The following is a 19500-nucleotide window of genomic DNA, read 5'->3' as shown; positions in this document are numbered from 1 at the left end:
CGGTGTTCCCCCTGAACTCCTATGCATAATGTAGAAGACTTGTAATGGTGCTGACCGATAACCTGCCTGTGTACAAAAGGAGGTGACATTTAAATGTGCAATTTAACAATTGATGGACTGTGAGTATTGAATTTAACTGTTTTCCGTTAAGACAGACCCAGAGTTAAATATTGTTTCGCTCGTGCCACTGGTCTCACAGGTGCATCTCACAAAATTAGAATATCATTAAAGTTAATTTTATTTGAGATCTTCAAGGTCCCAGAGTCTGGAGGAAGAGTGGAGAGACAGACAATCCAAGATGCTTGAGGTCTAGTGTGATGTTTCCACAATCAGTGATGGTTTAGGGAGCCATGTCATCTGCTGGTTGTAGGTCCACTGTTTTATCAAGACCAAAGTTAGTGCAACCATCTACCAGGAAATTTTAGAGCACTTCACGCTTCCCTCTGCTGACAAGCTTTTTGGAGATGGAAATGTCATTCATCAGCAGGACTTGACACCTATCCACACTGCCAAAATACCAATACCTGGTTTAAAAACAACAGTATCACTCTGCTTGATTGGCCAGCAAACACGCCTGACCTTATCTCCATAGAGAATCTGTGGGGTATTGTCAAGAGGAAGATGAGGCACCATACCCAACAATGAAGACAAACTGAAGGCTGCTATCAAAACAACCTGGGCTTCCATAAAACCTCAGCAGTGCCACAGGCTGATCGCCTCCATGCCACGCTACATCGATGCGGTTATTGATGCCAAAGAAGACTGATCAAGTATTGAGTGCATTTACTGAACATAAATTTCAGTAGGCCAACATTTCGTATTTTAAAATAATTTTTCAAGCTGGGGTTATAAAGTATTCTAATTTACTGGGATGATTTTTGAGTTTTCATTGGCTGTAAGCCATAATCATCAACATTAACAGAAATAACTCTCAAAATAGATCACTGTGTGATTACACTATATAATGAGTTTCACTTTTTGTATTGAGGAACTGAAATTAACTTTTTGATGATTTTCTAATTTTGAGATGCACCTGTATATAATATAAGTCTTCTGGATCCATTCATCTCAATTTAATGGTAGAATTACAATGAAATGTAAGCTGTGTGATTAAGCCTGAGGCCGATATCACAGGAGTACACCATTTATTAAAGATTGACCTCTTCAGAAGTCATAGAGTATACATACCAATCTTCTGTAAGTCAGGGAGTCCTCTCCAAATGTCAGGTTCCTCTGGTTCACATGGCTGCGGTGAAGCATATCTCTGAAAAAGCTACGTACGTATTTAAAGATGTTGTGTTAAATCCTGCTGAAAGATTCTCTTTAACAGCATTCAAAGTCCAGTTCAGCAGTTACTGAAAAATCAGGTTTTGAATTGATATGTGGTTAACTATTTGGATACGAAACCTGTCACTCCATCCATATTCCCCACCCTGCATCCATCTTTCTTGATTCACTGACTACTCCTTTGCCTGAAGTCACACAGCTTAAAGGCTGTTGGTCAAGCAGGAGCAAGGAGCGCTGGGAGGAGAATAGAGTTGGTGTGACAGAGGCTTCAGATATCAACCTCATTTGCATATTAATTTAAATGCTGATTTCTTAGTAACTGAGGAGTGGATAAAGGTATTTTTGGCAGATCCCACCGCTGTCACCAGTTTGTCAAAACACCACTCCGATGCCTTCAATCGTCAAGTCAATTGCGCAATTGACAAGTGATGGACGAGGCTGTGACTGCTTCCACTACTAGGCTGGTTATTGGGGAACTCAGTGAACGTGTGGTATATATGTAGGGGGGTGACATGGTACCTCTTCTACTACTCATCCCCACTTGTTCTAATATACTGCAAATGTGTTGTACATGTGAGTGAATGTTGTGACAGATGGTCATTAGGTGACAGCAGCAGTAGGCACTAGAATGGGAGCAGTGGTAGACTACAAGCAGGCATGGATTAACTTGGAGGGAGGAGCAAGGGGATAGGGGAACAGCAGCAGGAAGTCAGGGAGCAGAGCATGGGCAGCCATGCCCTGGGCAAGAAGTGAATAGAGTTCAGTTCCTGGGTGGTCATGCGCAGGGCAAGGAATAAATAGAAGCTGTGTTGCAGAGACTGGGCAAGACTAGGAAGATACCAGACGTCTGAGACTAGAGTCGGTGGTTGAGAGTAACCTCCTGGGGATGCCTTGTAGAGGCAAAGCAACACTACAGAACAGTGTGAACCAGTGAATGGTGTAAAGCGTGCTCAGACAAGAGGCCAGTACACGTTGAGTCAAGGGTCCACGTGAGTACCAGAGTCCGGCAGCCTGAGACCAAGACAGGGTCAAGATGGTGCGTGGACTGCTGCACAAGAAGAGTCAGCAGCTGAGGCTGTGGCGAAGGGATAGAATTGATATCTGAGTAGCACCGCTTCCTAGGACAAGACTGGAGGTTCAGCAACTGGGACTGAGTGTGTGCTGAATGTGTAAGGATTGCCTGCTGCTTATAACATGTGCCTCAAGACATCTATTCTGAAAGTAAATGTTTTCATTATGAAAAGCATTGGACGTGTCATTGTCTCTTCGCCACCCTCTGAAGGAGAAGTGAACGTGGAATAGAGATAAAGTCCTTGTACTGCTATACAGTTGGTTATCTTTTCATGTACCAGGTGCCGGGGTGCTCACTGACTGTTGCTTAGTGAACTGGCCCACGACTACCACCCCGTGCCACCTTGTTACATATACACCTCCTATTCTAATGCATGGCATATATAATATATACATTCACACACACATACCCTGGTAGGGTCACAGCTATCTCCATTTTAACAAAAAAAAAAAAAAAAAACCACTGCTAGCTGTCACTACCAATCATTTATACAGGCCAAACTGTTACAGGTGGAGTATGGCTGCAGTCTACAGAGCATCATCAACAGAGCTATTAAATTTTACATTTAACCCCTGGAGATTTTTTTGTTTTGCATTTGTTTTTTGCTCCCCTCCTTTCCAGAGCCATAACTTTTTGATTTTTCCGTCAATATGGCTATGTGAAGGCTTATTTTTTGTGGGATGAGTTGTACTTTTGAATGACACCATTGGTTTTAACATGTGTACTAGAAAATGGGAAATAAATTCCAAGTGCGGTGAAATTGCAAAAAAAGTGCAAACCCACACTTGTTTTTTTTTTTTTTACTAGGTTCACTAAATGCTAAAACTGACTTGCCATTATGATTCTTCAGGTCATTAAGAGTTCATAGACACAAAACATGTCTAGGTTCTTTTTTTATCTAAATGATCAAACTTTGCTAAAAAAAAAAAAAAAATTGCATCATTTTCCAATACCTGTAGCGTCTCCATTTTTCATGATCTTGAGTTGGGTGAAGACTCATTTTTTGCATGCCAGACTGACACTTTTAATGATACCATCTTGGTGCAGATACGTTCTTTTGATCGCCCGTTATTGCATTTTAATGCAGTGTCGTACGACCAAAAAAAAGTAATTCTGGCGTTTTGACTTTTTTTCTCATACTGCTGTTCAGCAATCAGGTTAATCTTTTTTTTTTTTTCTTTTATATTGATCGGGCGACTCTGAATGCGGCGATACCGAATGTGTGTGTGTTTTTATTTTGAATGGGGCGAATTTCAACTTTTTTTTTTTTTTTTTTTACCTTTTTTATTTTTTTCTTTTGGCATACTTCAATAGTCTCCATGGGAGACTAGAAACGGCCACAACCCGATCGGCTCTGCTACATAGAGGCGATGGTCAGATCACCTCTATGTAGGAGAATTGCTCACCTGCTGTGAGCGCAGACCACTGGGAGGCACTCACAGCAATCCGGCACTGACAAACATAAAGGTCTCCAGGAGACCTCCAGTTGTCATGTCGACACACCGGTGACCCGCGATCACGTGACGCAGGTCACCGGTGTGCGTAGTTCCAGCGTGGTTGCCAGAAGTGCCTGTTAAATGCTGTCAGTTTGACAGTGGCATTTAACTGGTTAATAGCCACGGGTGGATTGCGATTCCACCCGCGGCTATTGCGGGCACATGTCAGCTGTTCAAAACAGCTGACTTGTCCCGGGAAAGATGTTGGAGCCCACATAAAAGGGAGGGAGTCTGACATATAAGCCTGATGTCGGAAAGGGGTTAATCTGGAAAAGTAGGCAGTATTTATGTAAAAAATAAAAATGCGAAGATCGCACAAAATGGGAACAAAACAATAGGCAATATACAAGTGCATGAAATAGGAATAGCGAAAGAAAATGACTAAACCTGATGTCATAGAAATGGCCCAGAGCCTAGCTGAGTTAGGTACTCCTTGGGAAAATGGACAGAACTACAGCAAGCTGTACCTTCCAGGTCTGACAAAGGTCAAAAAGCAATTTCTGCTTTGTATTAGATCAAGCTTAGGCTAGTTTCACATTTGCGCTTTTGAGCGCAGTGATGGCCTGCGCATGACCGCCGCTAAGCCCCGCCTCCGCCGGTAGCTCCGCCTACCGGCGCACGACTCTGCATGCGTCCTGCGTCCTCTATCTTTATCACTGGGATCATAAACCAGAAAAGAGGCATGTAAAGAGGAGGGATCACCAATAAGGTATAACAAAATACAAGATAATAAACTTTTTATTAATCATCCAAAACAAACAACATGTAGTGCAATTATAAAAACAGTTAAAACCGCACAATCGCGTTCATTTAACACAATAACCCCTGCACAAACCCTTCATGATGCTATTATTTGCAAATATGCTAACAAAGCACCTGGTATGAGTATATAAAACCCTATCAACAGGTAATGAAAAACATACACTCCACCTTCCACCTTATATAATAATGGATGCAAACTACCTAGTTAGTCTAACAAATTGTTAGGACAAAAAACCTGCTCAAATTAGCACAAAAAACCCCTAGCAAATAAACAATGTGTATACACAAATGAGAACATAGGGGTTGATAGGGTAAAAGGCTGCTAATGCAGTGAAAACAGGCCAAAAAAAAAAAACCAAGGGTCCCAATTGCCAATGGCCCCCTCTATACAACCTGTTAAGAGCAAAATAATGCTGGCAGGTAAAGCCCTAATCCAGTAACCAGTGGAGGTAAGAGTGTGAAGTGGTGAGGCAGGGGCAGAGGAAACGCCCGACGCGTTACGCCAGAGCAACTGGCTTCATCAGGAGCAGTGTCATGTTGTGAGTGGATGGTGCTTTGTTAGCATATTTGCAAATAATAGCATCATGAAGGGTTTGTGCAGGGGTTATTGTGTTAAATGAACGCGATTGTGCGGTTTTAACTGTTTTTATAATTGCACTACATGTTTGTTTTGGATGATTAATAAAAAGTTTATTATCTTGTATTTTGTTATACCTTATTGGTGATCCCTCCTCTTTACATGCCTCTTTTCTGGTTTATGATATTGGTCTTAAGCATGTAATTGGTGATCCCTTAGTGGTGCCCTCCATAATTTTTGAGGTTCTATCTTTATCACTGGGGGCGCAGCCCGTGCGCAGAATGCGTTTGGCGGCGCATGCGTCCTTTTCACAGTGCGCCGAGCGCAACCAAACTGCAGCAGGTTGCGTTTGGCGCTGGTCGGCGCACCGTGAAAAGGACGCATGCGCCGCCAAACGAATACTGCGCACGGCCTGCGCCCCCAGTGATGGAGAGAGGACGCATGCAGCGTCATGCGCCGGTAGGCGGAGCTTAGGCTGGTTTCACATTAGCGCTTTTGTGCGCAGCGCATTGTGCGCACCCGTGCGCATGCGTTTTTGTCTTTCGCGCCAGACGCAACATGTTGCATTTTTTGGTCCGCCCTGTCTCGTCAAGAAAATGCTTGCGCATGGAATGCGCAAAAACACATTGAAGTCTATGGGAACGCATGCGTGCGCATTGTCTTGCGCACGCTTGCGTTTTTTTGTGCATGCGTTTTTGAGGTAAACAAGTCTAGAATGTTCTCTAGACAATGGAAAAAATGTCACACCTAAAAACTCATGTGCATAAACGAAAACGCATGTAAAATGCAAGCAACGCTGCATTTTTTTTGACGCATCAGCAAGCGCATGACGCTATAAAAATGCGCGTTTGCGTTTTTATGCGCCCGATGCGCTGCGCAAAAAAACGCTAATGTGAAACTAGCCTTAGCGGCGGCCGTGCGCAGGCCGTCACTGCGCTCAAAAGCGCAAATGTGAAACTAGCCTTACACCCTTATACCTTCCTTTGGGGATCTCATGTGGGGGCTGGTGGTGGGATATGCCAGTTCCTTTTATAATTTATATATGAGCCCCAACTTTCAGGATACCTTCCCCCTTGGAGGTCCCAGGATATTTGTTGTCATGTTTCTTGCGATTTTACCTGTCTATAGAAAGGAAACATGACATGGATGTCACCATCCTTTGGACCCGATATTAAGTTGGATGGGTTCTTCTGGCCTTACAGTGATGTGAATGCATTATATGCATCCCTTTGCTATGATGCCGAAGATATCTCCCATAAAAACTGGATTGATGCAAAACTCCGAAACTCATCACTGACCACTGACTCAAAAACGTCTCAGAGCTGTGCTTTGATGAGAGGAAGCTTATACCTGAGAAGCGTACTTTCCAACCTCTGATTAAACAAATCCCAGTCTTGCTGTCTCAAAAAAAATTGTTATAATTACCTAGCCATCACAGGAGGTCTCTACTTCAGTTGAGGTTAAAGTGTTGGCTCCCTTTCACTTTACCGGTTTTAATTAGTTTCTCAATTTACCTTATTATAATTAGTTCCATATGTTCAATGTGAGGGCGATATGTCCCCTTTCTGGAGATGTCTTATGAATTTTTTATTATCCGTGACATAACTTTCAAATAGTTTGGGTTGTAAAAACATTTGTTTCCCTTTTGAGAGAACAGCTGCTTGGGCAAGATAAAAGAAAACCAAATATGAAAATCTAGCCAGAAAAAGAAACAGACACCGCTATCCCCTAAAAAAAAAAATAAAGATACAAAAAAAGCTGTTGTATTTAAGCTTCATTGGCGTGAGTTCCCATCTAGTAAGAAGATACTGACCAGAATTCTGATCCCTTTTTTTGAGGATTTAGATGCCAGTAGCAATTTATGGGTTTCCTCAGGATACCAATTTTGTTTGTAAAACCAGTTGAACTAGCTGTGAAAAAAAGAAAATTTGTGACTCTTCGAGCATAAGGTCAAACCATGGAAGAGGTCTGTTTGTCCAAACCAAAAGTAATATGTTTATAATAATATACACAATATAATATACTATAATATATAATAATATACACAATGTGGATGATGCTGTAGCTTTGATATCTGCTGCCCCACTTACACATACCAAAGCTTGCAAAATCAACAGACAGCCCTGGCACACCAGCCTGACCAAAGAACTGAGGCGAGCTTCCAGGGCTGCTGAGTGCAGATGGAAAAGATCCCACTCCAAAGAGCACTTCATCGCATTCAAACAGTCCCTCACTACTTTCAAGACCACATTCGCCACAGCTAAACAAACCTACTTCTCATCTCTCATATCCTCCCTGTCTCACAACCCTAAACAGTTATTCAACACCTTCAATTCTCTCCTCCGTCCCCCAGCACCTCCTCCCTCCCCACTCATCTCAGCTGAAGACTTTGCCTCATTTTTCAAGCAGAAGATTGATAACATCAGAGACAGTTTGTCAACAACCCCCAGAGCCCCTCCTCCCGACTTCCCAGCCCTCCACCTCCAAAACCAACTTCTCCACCATTACAGAAGATCGACTCTCCACTCTACTCTCAAGATCACATCTCACCACCTGTGCACTTGACCCGATCCCTTCCCACTTCATCCCAAACCTCACCACAGTCTTCATCCCAATCCTAACCTATCACTAACAACTGGTGTTTTCCCCTCAAGCTTTAAACATGCCTCCATCACACCCATCCTCAAAAAGCCCTCTCTTGACCCATCCTCTGTATCTAGCTATCGCCCTTTATCACTTCTCCCCTATGCCTCAAAACTACTGGAACAACACGTCCATCTTGAACTGTCCTCCCATCTCTCTTCTTGCTCCCTCTTCGACCGCTTACAATCTGGCTTCCGGTCACACCACTCCACTGAAACTGCCCTTACTAAGGTCACCAATGACCTCATAACCGCCAAGAGCAAGCGACACTACTCTGTCCTCCTCCTCCTGGACCTGTCAGCTGCCTTTGACAGTGGACCATTCCCTATTACAGACCCTCTCATCCCTTGGCATCACAGACTTGGCCCTATCCTGGATCTCATCATACCTAACAGACCGGACATTCAGCGTCTCCCACTCACACACCACCTCCTCACCTCGCCCCCTATCTGTTGGAGTCCCACAAGGTTCAGTCCTAGGACCCCTGCTCTTCTCCATTTACACCTTTGGCCTGGGACAGCTCATAGAATCTCATGGCTTTCAGTATCATCTCTATGCTGATGACACACAGATCTACATCTCTGGACCAGATATCACCTCCCTACTAACCAGAATTCCTCAATGTCTGTCCACTGTTTCATCCTTCTCCGCTAGATTTCTGAAACTTAACATGGACAAAACAGAATTCTTCATCTTTCCCCCATCACCCCCCCCCCCCAACGAACCTATCCATTACAGTAAATGGCTGCCCACCCTCCCCAGTCCCACAAGCACGCTGCCTCGGGGTAATCCTTGACGCTGATCTCTCCTTCAAACCACATATCCAAGTCCTTTCCACTTCCTGCCGACTTCAACTCAAAAATATTTCACGAATCCGTTCATTCCTCAACCAAAAATCTGCAAAAACCCTAGTCCATGCCCTCATCATCTCTCGCCTTGACTACTGCAACCTCCTGCTCTGTGGCCTCCCCTCGAACATTCTCGCACCCCTCCAATCTATTCTAAACTCTGCTGCCTGACTAATCCACCTGTCCCCCTGCTATTCACCAGCTTCTCCCCTCTGTCAATCCCTTCACTGGCTCCCCATTGCCCAGAGACTTCAGTACAAAACCCTAACCATGACATACAAAGCCATCCACAACCTGTCTCCTCCATACATCTGTGACCTCGTCTCCCGGTACTTTCCTGAACGCAACCTCCGATCCTCACAATATCTCCTTCTCTACTCCCCTCTTATATCCTCTTCCCACAATTGCATACAAGATTTCTCTCGCGCATCACCCCTATTCTGGAACTCTTTACCACAACATATCAGACACTCACCTACCATCGAAACCTTCAAAAAGAGCCTATAGACCCACCTCTTCCGACAAGCCTATAACCTGCAGTAACCACCGATAGACCAAACCGCTGCATGACCAGCTGTACCCTTGCCTACTGTATTCTCACCCATCCCTTGTAGATTGTGAGCCTTCGCGGGCAGGGTCCTATCTCATCGGGTACCAGTTATGACTTGTATTGTTTTAACATTATTGTACTTGTTTTTATTATGTATACCCCTCCTTACATGTAAAGTGCCATGGAATAAATGGCACTATAACAATAAAAAAATAATAAAGCTTGGTAACCAATGTTCTGACCATGTCACAGATGGAACACCCATATCATTTACTCTGGAAACTTGCCTCTTGGATTTTATTCCCAGATAAAATCCCTAAATCTAAGTTTCAACTAGACACTTGATTAGTCACAAAGAACCCAATTATTCCTTACTGGAAATCCCAAATCTCAATGGTGCTTAATCAAGGAACATAAAAAGTTTGACAAACTATAGTTTTGAAATATGGACATTTAAGAAGCATGTACAAATAAGAGGTTTTGTCACTCTTGGCCCACTTTGGGAAACTGTATTTTTATATTCTATGTATGTATCCTGATAAAAATCCATCCTCCTCTATCTAGGAGAATCTACTTCTCGTATCTCTTGAATTTATGGTCAAGGTCAGATGACTAGTAGCTAAATTGTAGTTTGCTTTTTTTTGTCTGTTCTTCAGCATATAAAGCCGATAAGGTACAACAATCTACCTCCTGTCTTTTTTTTTTTTTTTTTTTTTTTTGGTTGAAATGCCCTTATGAATTCTACTTGGACTTTAGTATGTGGGACACTTTATAACATCACAAGTTCGCTGCATATGTGAAGTGACCTGGAGCCTGTGCCATCTGCCATTAATATTTTGATAATTGTCTTATGTTTTTTTTTTTTTACTGATTTTAAAAAATTTAGAATTTTCTTTTAGAATCTGAGCTTAATAAATATTGATCATACATTTCCATTTAAATAGTGCAAATATAAGTTAAAAATATCTACAAATTTATAAACCTATAGTTATCTTTTCATTGCTCAGTCACTTTCAGATTTTTTTGGTTTGTTCTACAATTTAATTGTAAGTATTTTTTATTCCAGATAATTTCTCGAAGATGAATGGAAACTACAGAATGTATAGTTCTGTTGGAGATCTTCGATTAACTAACTATTATGATGATTATCTTGAGGAGATCCCGGCACCACCATCTATGCCCCCACCACCTCCTCCAACAATGGCACCTCCATCACCACCATCACAAAAAAGTCCTCCCTCATCAACTATTTCATCGCCTTCATCTCCTAGTCCTCCAGACTTTATACCCCCCACCCCACAAACTTCAGTACCTAGCTTTTTACCAACCAGTCAATCTGCAGTACCAACAACTGAACAGCAGCAATCAAATGTTGCTAAATGGAAATCTGAGATTGTTCTTAATGCAGTGTCAAAAGATCAGCCTATGACTTTACCTAACAGATTTTCATTAAATCCTGCCGCTTTCCAGCATAACCAAGGGCAGACTAATCTTGACGTGGAGCCTCGGTCCACTTTACCAAAGTCCTTTAAAATACCTCCTCCAGCTCCAACTAGGACATCATCAATGCAGTTGCAAGAGCCTCAGAACATCAGTTATTCCAAAGTTTCTCCTCGGTCCCCAGTACCATCTAGCTTTAATCCAAGTTATCAAGCTAAACTTTACACATCAAATCAGGGACAGCTGTCTGTAAATGATACACTAAACAAGAGAAAATCCATGCTGATAATGGAAGACCTCACAGATCTATCAGAAAAATCTGATCAAATAACAGAAAAATTAACTATTGTGACAGATTCTGTAGGCGCTAGAACAACCTCTTCACTAAAGGATAACTCAAATATTATTCATATTACTCATGTAGATTTCAATAAGCAAATTAAGAATGAATATCCTTTACACGACAACAAAACTGAGTATTCATCAATATTTCAGGAGGATCACACAAACCTGCCCGACAAACCTAATATCATTGACTATGCATTGACGTCAGTTCTTCCTGCGAATGCTGAGGAAGGGCAAAACTTTTCTCAGAATGGCACTAGACATAACACTCTATCCCTTAATAAACCTGGATTCAGTCAGGAAATGGTGAAAACTTCCAAGCCTACTGTTAAACACATTTCTATTAAGCCTATTATAGACGACCTTACACTAGCAAATTCAAATGGGTTTAAGTTTAACTCTCTAACAAGAAAGGAGATGGACATATTCCCTCAAGAGTTAACTAGAATAGATAATGAAGTTAAATCAAAACCAGGAGTAAGTTTAGAAAATGTAAAGGAGAGACCTCCAACACCACCAATGATGGCGCCACCACCCCCACCACCACCTACTCCTCCGCCTCCACCACCACCAACAATGACTGTTCAAACAATAACCCCTTTTCCACTGCCTATTGGAAATACTACACCACCAAAGAATTTGCCTATTAAATCATCAACTCCGCCACCTACTCCTCCTTTAGTTGCAGCACCAGTAGTACCTATGCCTTCACCATTGCTTTCTCCAAAGCCAAAGACTATTTCCATTACTCCAAAGCCCTCATCACTTCTTCCTTCTCAACCTCCAAAAGCACCACCAGCACCTCCACTTTTGCCAAGCTCTCTTGGTCCATCAGGTTCGGCACCTTTGCTGGAAGCTTTACAAACGAAGCAGCAGTCACTAAAAAAGATTTCACAGTCTATAGAGGTAAGACCTGCTCAGACAAATCCTATCTCAAGTATTGATGATGATCAAAAAGCCAGAGTTGGCAAGATAAAGGGTGAGTTAGAAGCATTATTCTCTCCAAAAAAAGATGAGAAAGGAGAGCGGCTTAAAAATTCTCGCATAGGTCTGGAGGCAAATAAAAACGTCAGTGGAAATGGCACACAGTCAAAAGGAGGAGAAAATACATTGGTGAATTCTTTAATGTTGAAAGTCCCTCTTCTACCTGCAAAATTTGAAAGAGACGATGTAGATACGGACAATTCTGAATGGCTGCCTAAAGGTAATAAAATGGATATTCAGATTCCTGAGCCTGACTACTTACCTGCAAGCCCCATTCATAAATCAGAGAAGCCAACATATTCGGAAGTGCAAAACAAAATTCCAAAGGCAACTCTTGAGAGATCTCTTCCTTCAGTGCCAATTGCTTCCCCTCTAAAAGACACAAATGCAGAAGATACAATGAAGAACTCTATTCCAACCTACAAGCCACATCGTGCAACAAAGGTTTCAACTGAAAAGATTGCCTTAGGTGAAATGCCAGTAGTAAATTCAAAACCAGCGGCAGATGTTGGCGTAAACCTAGACTACGTATCTCAACATATAGAAATTGCAGCTTTAGGACCCTCTGAGAAGCAAAATCAAATCAAATCTCAAACTGAAAATGCAAATAAGTACCCTGTTACTGAAGAACAGTTTGAATCAAATTCTCCAATGGCTTTACTAATGGCTGCACAAAAGCGAGCACAGAAAACAAAGTCCTCAGATAAGAAAAATCTGCCAAAAATTTCTGCTACAAGTGGACTTAGGAGTTCATCTACTTCTCCGTATAATGAGAGGAAGGCAAGTACATTAGTTCCCAATAAAGTCAATGCAGGACAATTTGATGAGGAAGAGGTCACCAGTTTTACATCTAGCTCACTCCAAAATTCAAATCAATCAACCTGGCAAGATGGAGAGCCCCAGTCTTCAGATATAAGCAGTACATTTAGTAGAACTTCTGAGAACTCCAGGGACTTTAGTGTACCATATAGTTACAATACTACAGATGCTTTGGCATCTACCAAAAATGATCCTGAAGAATATTGGAAGCCTAAATCGACAACATTCAATAACACTATTTCTAGCACTGTGCCAAATTTAATTGAATCCCCCTCTTTTAAAATTTCTGCTTTTCCTTCACCTCTTCGTGACTCAAAGATGGATAATGAGATTGAATATGGAATAATACCACCTCCAGCAGAGTTCATGAATAGTCCAGTAGCATCTAATGGTAATTTGCTTAGCATGCAGCAGGCAGGCAGACAATATCATTTTGATCATAGTACAAGTATTAAGTCTGATTTAATTCCAAATTATACCAGAAATGATTCCGTTCTTCAAACATCTGTTTCACGGTCAACCACAAGCAACCACGACTTAAACAGCTATTCAAGTGACAGTTACAGCACTGCGCAAAGGGGCTCTCTAATTAAGAAACGACTGTACATGCCTGAACCAGAGAGTTCATACTATGGCAAAACTACTAGCTCCTTAAGGTCTTCTGCAATGCCAATGTCTTACAATAATCTTCATGCACAAACTAGCTCTAACATGGTGCCAGATCCACGACGTTCCAACGTTACATCAAGGTTCCTACCTCAGGGAAGAAGAGTATCCTCTGAGAATATTGGCCGAATGGCACCAACTATGACTGATATGAAATACATACCTCAAGCTTCTGATTATTCAGGGGGAAAATCCTCTACCAGGTTAGTGTTTCTGTAAATAGAACTTGACATTACATTCATGCTGCTCAAACCACAAGCTTGACTGTGCAACGACAGCCAATTCTGTCTTTCTCTAAGACATTCCGTTGTTTCAGAGAAAACAGTTTGAAAAGCTGTTTGCCTTCTCTCCACCCTAATCTAGCTGATTGAGGGGTCTCTCCCATATGTGGTCAGAGACAGACCCATAAAATGGATCAGAGAAGGGAGAAGCATATTATGGGTCCCATTGATCTAAACAGGTCTCTCCTTAAGGTCCCTGACCGGCTCTTTAAACTTTGTTTCTCTGAAATGCTGCAGCGTTATTAAGCACAATTTCAGCATTTTTGTTTTTTTTATTTCAGAGCTAGAGTGGTGCAACTAATCGAATAATCTGACCCTAGCATTATACTTACCAGCTTCTGTATTCTGCTCCACCCAACACTGCTCGGTCTTGCACCGTTATCTTGTGACTAGAGTTGAGCGATACCGTCCGATACTTCAAAGTATCGTATCGGTATCGCCGATTCCGATACCGGAAGTCCCATTCAAGTCTATGGGACTTCCGGTATCGGAATAAGAAAAACCCTTTCCTGCCCTTGTACAGCCTCTCTGGGGTCTGTACGGGCCTTTCGGGGGGCTGTGCCGGCCTGCCAGGGGGTCTGTGCAGGCTCCGGTGGTCTGTGCCGGCCTGCCGGTGGTCTGTGCAGGCTCCGGGGGGCTGTGCCGGCCTGCCGGGGGGCTGTGCCGGCCTGCCGGGGGGCTGTGCCGGCCTGCCGGGGGGCTGTGCAGGCTCCGGGGGGCTGTGCCGGCCTGCCGGGGGGCTGTGCCGGCCTGCCGGTGGTCTGTGCAGGCTCCGGGGGTCTGTGCAGGCATCGTCCGATGGGACTACAAGTCCCATCGGGCGATGCCTGCTACCATGACAGTGATTGACACATTAGCCAATGATGGGACAGTAGTAGTCCCATCATCCGGCTAATGTGTTGAATGTAAAAAAAAAAAAAAAAAAAAATTACATGCTACATACATACAACATGCATACTACATACATGCTACATTCATACTACATACTACATACATGCTACATTCATACTACATAAATACTACATGCAACATATATACTACATGCATGCTACATACATACTGCATGCTACATACATACCACATATATACTACATACATACTACATGCATGCTACATGCATAACACATATATACTACATGCATGCTACATACATACTACATATATACTACATGCATGCTACATACATACTGCATGCTACATGCATGCTACATACATACTACATGCATACTACATGCATGCTACATACTACATGCATGCTACATGCATGCTACATACATACTACATGCTACATACATACCACATATATACTACATACATACAATACATTCATACAATACATACATAGACATACAGTACATATAACATAGAGTAACATACTTACCAATACTTGTCACATTGTTCCCCGAAGCCATTGTCTTTTCCGGGATAAATATTAACATAACAAACCACAAAAATACTCACCCACGATCCGAAGCAGTCCACGAGTGTGTCCCACGACGATCTTGGGTAGAGAACGGCAGCATCAGATGATGCTGCCGTTCTCTACGGGCTGCAGGAATCCAATGACGGAAGGTAGGTATCCTTCCGCACTGTATTCCTCCGCCACTTAAAAAAAAAAAAAAAGTCCCTAGTCTCACTTTATGCCATTGCTGTGTGGGAATTTTCCACACAGCAATGGCATAAAGTGAGACTAGGGACTTTTTTTTTTTTTTTTAAGTGGCGGAGGAATACAGTGCGGAAGGATACCTACCTTCCGTCATTGGATTCCTGCAGCCCGTAGAGAACGGCAGCATCATCTGATGCTGCCGTTCTCTACCCAAGATCGTCGTGGGACACACTCGTGGACTGCTTCGGATCGTGGGTGAGTATTTTTGTGGTTTGTTATGTTAATATTTATTCCGGAAAGACAATGGCTTCGGGGAACAATGTGACAAGTATTGGTAAGTATGTTACTCTATGTTATATGTACTGTATGTCTATGTATGTATTGTATGAATGTATTGTATGTATGTAGTATATATGTGGTATGTATGTAGCATGTAGTATGTATGTAGCATGTAGTATGTATGTAGCATGTAGTATGTATGTAGCATGTAGTATGTATGTAGCATGCAGTATGTATGTAGTATATATGTAGTATGTATGTAGTATGCATGCAGTATGTATGTAGCATGTATGTAGTATGTATGTAGTATATATGTAGTATGTATGTAGCATGCATGTAGTATGTATGTAGTATGTATGTAGTATATATGTAGTATGTATGTAGCATGTAATATGTATGTAGCATGCATGTAGTATGTATGTAGTATTTTTTTTTTTTTTTTTTTTTTTTTTTTTTTTTAACATTTAACACATTAGCCGGATGATGGGACTACTACTGTCCCATCATTGGCTAATGTGTCAATCACTGTCATGGTAGCAGGCATCGCCCGATGGGACTTGTAGTCCCATCGGACGATGCTTGCACAGACCCCCGGACATCAGCACAGCCCCCCGGCAGGCCGGCACAGCCCCCCGGCAGGCCGGTACAGACCCCCACAGGGTGCACAGACCACCGGCAGGCCGGCACAGCCCCCCGGCAGGCCGGTACAGACCCCGGGCAGTCCACACAGCCCCCCGGCAGGCCGGCAGAGACCCCCGGAAGGCCCGAAATGACGGCGCATCATGATGCGCACACACCGCGCATCATGATGACGTCAGGCCGTCAATCAACTGAACTTCCGATTCCGATGCCGAATTCCGATATTGAAAAAATATCGGAAGTCGGTATCGGAATTCCGATACAGCAAGTATCGGCCGATACCCGATACTTGCGGTATCGGAATGCTCAACACTACTTGTGACCGCATCTTCTAACTGCCTGGAAGTCGGGGGTAATGGTCACAATCTTAGTGTACGTCTCAGTGCCTCTTTCTGGCCTCCATAGACTTCACATTGAGCTGTGACTTCCAGCTCGCCCAGCAAACAATGGAGTGATCTGGCACGTCACAACCTGCTGAATACAGACTAGAGCGGCTCCGATGAAAGATGAAGACGGCAGCTGATAACTATAATGCTAGATGCAGAGTAGTAGTAGCTGAAGTGATGCTTTTAAAAGACATGTGGCTGTAATGGAGCAGCCAAGCTCTCATACATGCTGCTTGTGGTTCGGGGTGCATGAATTTAAAGACTTAAATTTTGCAATATGGCACTATATGTAAATCATTTTTACAATGCAGATTAAAGTTTTAACTTGAAGCATAAGGGGAATATAGTTTGACCCCCCCCCCCTGGAAAAAAAAAATCCTCACCTTTGCCCTACGTTTCTCTTTGGTTCTTCCGGTTTCTTGCTGGTATGTACTTTTTTAAAGTATGGAAAAATGGAAGAAACAATTAGGAAATAAAGTAACTTTGATTTGCTTTTTTCTCTCTGGAACAAAATTCTAAGCAGATTTGTAAGGATTGGCTATGTGTGCACATAGCAGATTTTTTAATGCAGCTCTGCAGCAGTTTTTCCACGCTTATTTGCACTAAATCCGCAGTGTATTGCACAACCAATGTAAATCAATGGGAATCCAGAATTGGTGTGCACATGCTGCGGAAAATTCCATGCAGATTCTCAGCGTTTTATTTTTCGCAGAATATCAATTCTTTTTGTGGATCTGCAGTGTTTCTGCACCCAGTGACTTGCACTGAGTCAGTCAAATCCGCAGCTAAACTGCAAGTGTAAAAAGGTCTGCGGATTTGCATGCTAAAAACGCTGCAGATGGGGAGGAGGAAGAGTGTGTGGGCAGAGGCTAAATGTGAGCTGAGAATATGTGCAGGTCTGTCTGTGGGTCTGTCTGCGGGTGTCTGTGTAGCCAGAAGAATATTTAGAATTGAGAGTCCTCAGTGGTTGATACCTTTTAATGGCTAACTGAAAAGATGGTAACAAATTGCAAGCTTTCGAGACTACGCAGGTCTCTTCATCATGCTAGACTAATAAATATCTGAGGAATCGCATATTTATACACAAGACAGCACAGAAATAACGCAATAGCTAAGACAAGTGATGTGAAGCGAAATAGTCATTATGGGAGAGGGATAAGCATAAATATTGGAGCAGTTCATAGATAAGCAGTGTGAAGGTTTTATTGCCCTCTGATTGCGGTCTGGTTCTGTGTTGTGATGACCCCATAAGGTCTGAGGAGCAAATTCCTTAATTGATGTAAAAAGACATAAATCCATGCGACATATTCATACCTGCACTGAATGTGTCGAAAGTTTTCATAAATTTGTACTCGGAGATTCTTCTCTCTCTGAGACTTGAAGTTACCTTTTAATACAAGTAATTTAATGTCCATCATGGTACGACCAGGGATACAAAAATGTTTTGCCACAGGCAGATCCATTTTTTTTTTTTTTTCTTGTGTGACGATGAGAATTCATCCTTGTTCTCAGCTTTTGCCCTGTCTCCCCCACATATGTATCTTTCCTGTGTGTAGCCAGGCATTGTATGATTTGACTACTACTCCCATCTGGTTATGTCTGGTGTCACACAACAGTGACCGCATGAGCCGATGATGAGATAGTAGTCCCATCATCCGGTGACTTGTGTTCAAGTGTAAAACCATAAAAAAATTCATACTCGCCAAACACCTAATTCCCTCCCACCCTCGATCTCCTGTAATAAAAATAAAATAAACCACCATAACTACTCCTGGCCCGCCGTAGTCCTAAACGACTGTCCCATGGCGATCTCGCGTGTAGAACAGTTACATCGGGAGATGTGACCACGCTATCTACTATATAATTGTCTAAGTCTGTCTGTCATGGAAATCCTGCCTTGCGGATTGGTCGCGGCCTAACTGCTGCGACCAATCAGCGACAGTTGCTTAGTCGTCACGGCAACACGGCTGCATTGCTTATTGTACAGGCACATTACATCCGTTAAAGGCATCACTGCTGCGTCGCTCATTACACAGGCACAGTCCTGTACATATTCTGGAGTACAATACATTAGGTAACAGCAGAAAAGTGACTGCAGCTCTGGGTGTAACTGGAGTACAAAACATTAGGCAAGATCTGAACAGTGACTGCAGCTCTGGCTGTAACAGGAGTATAATACATTAGGTAAAAGCAGAAAAGTGACTGCAGCTCTGGGAGTAACGGGAGTACAATACATTAGGTAACAGCAGAACAGTGACTGCAGATCTGGGTGTAACAGCAGTACATTAGGTAAGAGCAGAACAGTGACTGCAGCTCTGGAGTACAATACATTAGATAACAGCAGAACAGTAACTTCAGCTCTGGGTGTAACTGGAGTACACTACATTAGGTAACAGCAGATCTGTGACTGCAGCTCTGGGTGTAACAGCAGTACATTGGGTAAGAGCAGAACAGTGACTGCAGCTCTGGCTGTAACAGGAGTATAATACATTAGGTAAGAGCAGAACAGTGACTGCAGCTCTGGGTGTATCTGGACTACAATACATTAGGTAACAGCAGAAGTGACTGCAGCCCTGGGTGTAACTGGACTACAATACATTAGGTAAAAGCAGAACAGTGACTGCAGCTCTGGGAGTAACTGGAGTACAATACATTAGGTAACAGCAGAACAGTGACAGCAGCTCCGGGTGTAACATCAGTATATTACACTAGATGGTGGCCCGATTCTATCGCATTGGGTAGTTTAGAGTCTCTGTTAAAATAAAAAATAGTTATATACTCACCTTCTGACGGCCCCCGGACTCTGTCCCACCTCTCTCA

General features: G+C 42.7%; 1 protein-coding gene across 1 annotated transcript in view; it reads left to right on the top strand.

Moving 5' to 3' along the window:
* LOC141099074 (uncharacterized) overlaps positions 1-19500 on the top strand; it is a 71749-nt gene that overhangs the window by 48300 nt on the left and 3949 nt on the right. Inside the window, exon 4 of the mRNA XM_073587125.1 lies at positions 10302-13692. Coding sequence (XP_073443226.1) covers positions 10302-13692 — 3391 coding nt within the window. The remainder of the gene's footprint in view (positions 1-10301; positions 13693-19500) is intronic.

This window comes from Dendrobates tinctorius, unplaced genomic scaffold (genome assembly GCF_039654945.1).
Source record: "Dendrobates tinctorius isolate UK_male_01 unplaced genomic scaffold, ASM3965494v1 ptg000098l, whole genome shotgun sequence".
Taxonomy (NCBI): domain Eukaryota; kingdom Metazoa; phylum Chordata; class Amphibia; order Anura; family Dendrobatidae; genus Dendrobates; species Dendrobates tinctorius.
The sequence above is the reverse complement of the archived record's forward strand: the minus strand, read 5'-3'. Positions and strand labels throughout refer to the sequence as shown.